This window comes from Populus trichocarpa, chromosome 19 (assembly GCF_000002775.5).
Source record: "Populus trichocarpa isolate Nisqually-1 chromosome 19, P.trichocarpa_v4.1, whole genome shotgun sequence".
Classification (NCBI taxonomy): domain Eukaryota; kingdom Viridiplantae; phylum Streptophyta; class Magnoliopsida; order Malpighiales; family Salicaceae; genus Populus; species Populus trichocarpa.
Window position 1 is genome coordinate 6003505 of NC_037303.2, and position 6954 is coordinate 6010458.

Consider the following 6954-nt stretch of genomic DNA (forward strand, 5'->3'; position numbering starts at 1 on the left):
AACTTTTTACAAAAGAAAAATTGGGTATTTTGAAAAGTTTTGTAAGGAAAATTAGGGGTTTGATTAAGGATATGAAACAACTGATGAATTGATTATATATTAGCTTTACATTGTATTATTAAACAACACACCCCAAAAGCTATGGACATTTAGTTTTGAAATGGTTTAATTGCTTGACATGTCAACATGACATTATAAGTATTGACACATTATTCATGGTTGATTTTAGTAAAAGGTAAGTCAATCTTCAATCATTTGTTTTAAAATCAAAAAATGCGAGGGGGCATTGTTTGCAATGAAAAATCCACGTGTCAACTAAATAAAAAAAAATAGCTATTCACTACTAAACATGAAAATAAAAGCTGAAATTGATCATTAATAATAAAATCACATGCTTAGGAAGAGTTTAAATCAATTAGGGAAGATAGAAAATATTGATCAAGAAAGATAAGATAGGATTGATCAGGAACTAAAAGTCATGATCGATCATGAAAAGACAATCAATCATAAATATAAGAGTTCACTTGTTTGGTTAGAAAACCATATGTTATTCTGAAAACTACACCAGTTAATATTACATATTAGCTAGGAAATATATGATTGCTAGAAAGGTGATGTGCTGATAAAAAAATAAATTATCTTATATGATTTTATGAATAATTTTGTACAGGGTTAGGAATTGTAGTTTAGGTAGGATCTTATATATATGTAATAAAATAAAAAGAACATCTAATTATTGAAAATAATGGTCAGCATCATATATGTAATTTCATTATTGTTTTCTTTGTAATTTATCTTGGTTATTACAATTTATTATTTTTCCTATGAAACCTTTATAATCTTTATTTTATTTTATCTTTCTTTATGTTTTTATGCAGTTTGATTTTTATCATTATCTTTTTCTTCTTCTTAACGTGTTAAAACAAAGTTAAGAACTCTATTTTGCTTCATTTGCGAGGTTGCTCCACGAAATTCCATTGGCTTTGACTTTATGATAACAAAGGGAGTCCTTATTTCTGATTAAATTACTTGGAGGGTAGGATTCATATTATTGTATTAAACTTTCAAGAAATAATTCTCCGAAAAACTAAGAACAATGGCTTGTCTCCCTTTGAGTTATATTATTTGGACATCTAAGACGGGCCATCAAGAACTATTTGTTTAAATTTATATTCATTAAAGACCAACAAATTTGAGTTCCTGTTAAAGCTTCAAAATGTCATATTCTTTAAAGATCCCGCAATCCTTCTAAAAGCAAAACAGAAGCAAGCTAGCATGTATTGAAAATCTCTATTTCTCTAATGATCTAGTAAGTGATCAAGTGATAAAAACTTGAAACTAAAGGGTTCGTTTTTCCTGTAGTTTCAGGTTCGAGCCCTGTGATTGCTAATATAATGGCCACTGAAAATTTACATAGTCGTTAACTTCAAAGCTCGTGAGATTAGTCAAGGTGCGCGTAAATTAACCCGATACTCACGTCAATAATAAAAAAAAATCTCTATTTCTCTGTATGTTACTTCACTTCCACACAAAGTCTTTCCAATACCTTTTGTCACAAGGAATGCTTTCGATGATTTGGAAAACAATTAGGAAATTTATGATTTCGGGACACAAAGTTGTAGCCTATAAAAGCTGGGTTACACTAAAAAAAGGATAAAAATCATTCAAATACATCTTATATGAGGTAAACTTCAAGCTTCATATCTATTTATAAAGGAAATTCATAAAACAAAAGAAAGATTGGAATGCTTAGGGCAGCTGTAATTTGATAAAACCTCCTGCTGCAGCTTATAAGCTCTTGATCAGTACAGAAGTTGAGGGTTATATGCACAACTGTACTTGCGATTTATAAAAAAGTATGAAATGGAAGATAGATTTCTCCTTTCTGTATATATACAAACAATCCATTGAATCACACACAAAACTCAATGTTTGACTAACATGGCCTCCGTATTCCTCTTCCTCGCGGCATGTTTTAGTTTCTCTAATGCAACAAGTCCGACTTGCCTAACTCTTTCTCGAGACAACCCCATGCTGAAAAAGATTGCACAAATCAACATTCTGTAAGTTCAAGGTATATAGACAATAAAATGAAACCAAGAATTTCAAGAGATAAAGGTGCCTTAATCACAACATCAGAAAGTATATATATATAATCATTCTACTGCTTAATATTTGACTCACCGCTTGCTAATGTCCTCCCATGTAAGGCATTCCTGATCTAAACCATGGTAAAGACGTATGATCTCCTTTTCTCGTTCTTGAAGAGTAGAATCAATAAGCTTGTTTACTTCCTCCTGTCAGCACATCACTCAACAAATTAATCCTTTTTTTCTCTTATAAACACACAAATTCTTGTTATCTTTACCTTCAGTGCCCACTCATCCACTCCATGCCACGGGTTGTTCTCAGGGCGATTATCTGCAATGTACTTCAAAAGAACAGAGAGAGAAAAGGAAAATGAGTCATAAAAAGGACACTTGAACTATAATTTACTCAAAGGATTCGCAGAACCAGAGTTGAGCTTCACTTACACTATGGTGTGTTTCTCCTGGAAGACCATTCAAGGAGGGGAATGCTTCCCTATCAAGCGAGAAGACCTTACTTATAGCCTGCATATGATTGCATTGTTGATTAACATAAAGCGAGAGCATTAGGCGATAGAACTGGTGGATTCATAAATCTAGTACCTCGGTAGCATTCCTAACTTTTCTTTGGGACATATTCAAGCTTTCTGCAATTCTCTGAAAATAACAAAAGCAATAAGAAGATAGGTAAGGGCAATATTGCTGATACATAATAAAACAAAAACTTTAAAACATGAACCATCTCATCATCAAAGGAAAAGAGATTTAAGAATGTTCGTTCGTATATGGTTTACATAATGGAAACTTGAATCTCAGGATATATATTTCGAGAAACCAGATTGCTGTTATTTTGGACCAGGTAGAACAATGTACTTACATCAATTGATGGAGTTACTCCTTTCTCTTCCAGTCTAATCTTTGCATTCCGAATCAGGCCCAACCTTTCATGTAAATGATTAGGCAATCTTAAGGTTCTTGAATTATCAACTAAAGCTCTTGAGACACCCTGTGTCCCAATAAAGATGAAAAAAACGCATTAGTTTTGTAGTATCTATCACTCATGACATCATGGCCTTATAACCATAGCAAGAATAACACACATGGATTTCAGGTAGGAGACCACCCCAAACTCATTTTTCTGTTTAGGGTTGCTTTGGGCAAAAACAGAAGTGCCATGAATGCTAAACTTGATAAGAAGATGTGTTATCAAATAAAGGTTACTAGAATGTCATGGTGCAAAAGACTTGTGTGGTTATCTGTTGTAGGATATGCTTTCAACTGCTGGTGGTAATATCTGCTGTTCCAGTATATGAAGTTGTTTACAATCTGAAGGGAAAAATCAGCCTTACCTGACGTATCCACCAATAAACATAAGTTGAGATTTTGAACCCTTTGGAAGAATCAAATTTCTCGATTCCTCGCAGTAGTCCAATCAAACCTCCCTGCATGAGAAACATTGCATATAAGAGGACGGCCACAAATCTACCCTTTGATTCATGGATATCAGCCTTTAATACTTGAAAAAGTAACCTGAACAAGGTCAGCCATTTCAGCACCCATGTTATCATATTTTTGAGCAATAGACATAACTAGACGAACATTGCTCATTGCTAGTTTCTCTCTTGCCAGAGAACATTGAATCAATTTTGACTGTAAGTCAGCACGAGAAATCCTCAAGGAATCTGCAATTTGTTCATCTGAGGGCTCACAACCTAATCTCTCCTTTAGCCTGAAATTTCCAAATCCGAATAGATAGATTATACAGCAATCCAATGAAACAAATGAAATATATGGATTACATGCTTTAAAAAGTTGTTGAGTGTTTAGCACATTAAAGAAATTAAATCATGATTTCTCTTCACATAAAACTGTCCCAAGTTTTGAGAAGATGAAGCAAGGTGGAAGTGATAAGGAAAGGAAAACTTCTTGCTATCCACACCGTAGCCCTCAATTATATCTGCCTTCGTCACTTTCAAAATCTTACTCGAAAAAAATGCAGTAGAGATACTTATCATAGAATCAACAAGATGCACAAACAAACAACTACACTGAACTGCAAGACTTCTCTTATCATTATTATTGTATTCTAACCTGGACTTGTGGTCCTCAAAGGAAAGACCAGCTCTAATTATCCTTGACAAGCGCACAACTTCTGTATGGGGGAGCACCTCATCACTCACGACACCCTTCACATAACCTTTCAAACGGTTCTGCAGCAGATCTGGACTACTAACTGATCTTAGAAACTTAAAATCACTACTTTGTGACATAAATTTACTTTGGTTCTGATTTTTTCTCCTGTTATTCACCCTTCGTTGTCTAGCAGACACCCCAGAACAAGTGACAGGTATCTTCTTGTTATTTTTTTTACTTGTAGAGTCACTTGAGTTTGTCCTCTCAAAAGAAAGATTCCATTGCTTTTCTAGCATAGACTTCTGCAGCAAAAGGAGAGCTTCTACCGAATAGTCGAGAGCAGAGCTCTCTTCTTCAAAGTCATCAAATGTCTTGAACCATGTTGCCACATTTGAAGAAGCAGAAGCAGTATCCACATGTTCTTTAAGGGCTTTAATGGAATGTGAATTTCGATTGGATGAAGGGAAGCTGGGACCATAGTTCGATGACTTTTTTGCAACTATTACATTCTTTGTTGTAGCGGTTGGATAGTAGGTAATCCCATGATCATTGACATTGGAAAGCTTTTCTGTGAGGTCTGAATAGTAAAAGGAGGAACTCAAGAGCCTCTTTCCTGAGCTAAGTCCAATAACTGCAGCTGTGGCCATCATATATATGGATAAATTTCAGAATTGTACAACAATCATCACAAGCTTTCAGAAAATTGATGATATCAAGTCTGCTGCTCTTCAAGCGTACTCAATTCACCAGGCTAGGTGCATGTAGATGTTCTATAGGATAAATCGCCCTAAGCTCAATTTGGCAGCCTTCTGGAATTAAAATCAAGGAAAACTGGAAAAAACAGAAAACAAACATTAGACTCCTCAATATGTTAAAAACATTAAATATATGTTTGGCAGGATGTCATACAAAGTAATCGAAAGATAATAATGACCCTCACTGCATCATGCTCCATGACAGTTTTTACCAAATTTGTCTAAGTTCATCATATTCAAAGCTAACCAAAACAAACAAATAAATAAAGAAGTTCCAGTTCAAGCAGACACAGGGAAACCAAAAAAAAGGTGTATTGAGACTTTTATACAACAGATATATACTGCACAGGAGTATCAGGTCACACCCATGAATATGCATAGGATTAGCATCTTGCAACCAAGTGAATACAGGTAGAGAGTTCCAACTTTGAATTTCTGAAAATATCAATCTCCAATCCTATAGGAAATGAAAAAACAGATGTGTTGAGAACATAGATCCCTAACTACAAAACCGAATATGATTGTATTCAAGTCTTAAAACCGTAGTTTAGTCTTCTTTACCACATGAAAAACAGTTGAGCTATTGCCAAGCCTGAAACAGTTACATGTTATAGCATCGAGTGTGATGTCAGACCATGAATGATTTAACTTAGAATAACTTAGACCAACACTCCAAGTGTTATAGCAGAAGCTAGCCCCATCTTATTTGCGGAGTGAATGATCACAGATGGTTATTTTTCATGTTCACTATATTTTCCGATCCTGAGTTATTCGAGTTCTACTCTGTATATATTGTCTGTGTTGAAGATTTGGCCAGAAGAACAAGAACATGAACGATGAGTGAAAAGAATGAAACAAGGAGACAATCTCAAACCGATTTCAGTTGAAAGAAAAACATGAGCAAATTAAGAGAGTTGATAATTTGGTGACAATAGAGAACGGAAAGAAATGATGTGGAAGATTCAAGAGCTGCTGCTGCATACCTGAAGTGGTTAGGAAAGCAAAAGGTGATGGAGAACAGGTGAGGATTCCGAAGTTAGCAATGAACAGGAACTACCTTACTACTCCTACTTTGAATGTATGACATGTTTGTTCATGTTTCTCTTACAAATTTATCTGGTTGTGATAATCTTACCACTGCTACTATTTCAGCAGAGAAAATGGAGGGTTTAGGGTGTAAGGGTAGGAGATATGGGAAGGAGGGTTGCCATTGGCCACAACAGATATTGGGTCCCATGTTCGAGTGGTGTAGAGACCGCCAGTTTTCTTTTAATCCTCTTGAGTCAACATAATAATAATAATAATAATAATATAATTGCATGGGATTTCACACTTGGCAGCCACACACCACCTAATAAAATAAAATATGACCACATCAACAATCGACGGTTGTGGGCCAAAGCCCATTGACCCCATTCCGTTGTTTCGATTTTTTTTATTTTTTTATTTTTTTCTGGAATGGTCTGAATTGAGGATTTTTTTTCCTTCTTCCTTTTGGTTTCTAGCCATGTCCAAGAGATATCATTTTACTTCAAAAAATCAAAAGATATGTACTGGATTCTAAGAGAATCTTACACAAGATCTTCCAAGGAATGTTACTCACACAATCTTACGGACTTTGCAGGTCAATTCCATAGGGATTTGCATTCAATTTATAGTTTTTATATTTGAACCAAAAAGAAAAAGATTTATGTTATTAAAAATATTTTTGAAATATTATTTTTAATATCAATTTCATAAAATCTCCTCGGAATTTGTCTTTGGCCATTTTTTAATAATTAAATTCAATTTAAAATTCAAATTAATACCCTCCTCTAACCAGCAAGTCAAAAAAACACATAAATGACTTGGTCTTTCAAAGACCAGCATATCATAGCTTAAATAAGCAAGCTCTGGATTTGCTTCCCAAAATATACCAGTTCAAGCACCATAAACTTTAAGAGCACTGGAGATTTACCTGATTATTAACTTTAAGACCT

General features: G+C 34.5%; 1 protein-coding gene across 1 annotated transcript; it reads right to left on the reverse strand.

Moving 5' to 3' along the window:
* Positions 1–1738: 1738 nt before the first annotated feature.
* On the reverse strand, positions 1739–6144 carry LOC7459204 (RNA polymerase sigma factor sigA). The gene is made up of 10 exons (XM_024590881.2): positions 5959–6144; positions 4179–5051; positions 3618–3816; positions 3437–3529; positions 2965–3093; positions 2691–2744; positions 2535–2612; positions 2369–2431; positions 2185–2297; positions 1739–2034 (listed from the first exon to the last, which is right to left on the reverse strand). Exons 2-10 carry the CDS (start codon positions 4868–4870, stop codon positions 1926–1928), a joined length of 1530 nt encoding a protein of 509 aa, XP_024446649.1. The 5' UTR covers positions 4871–5051; positions 5959–6144; the 3' UTR covers positions 1739–1925.
* Between the last annotated feature and the right edge of the window lie 810 nt (positions 6145–6954).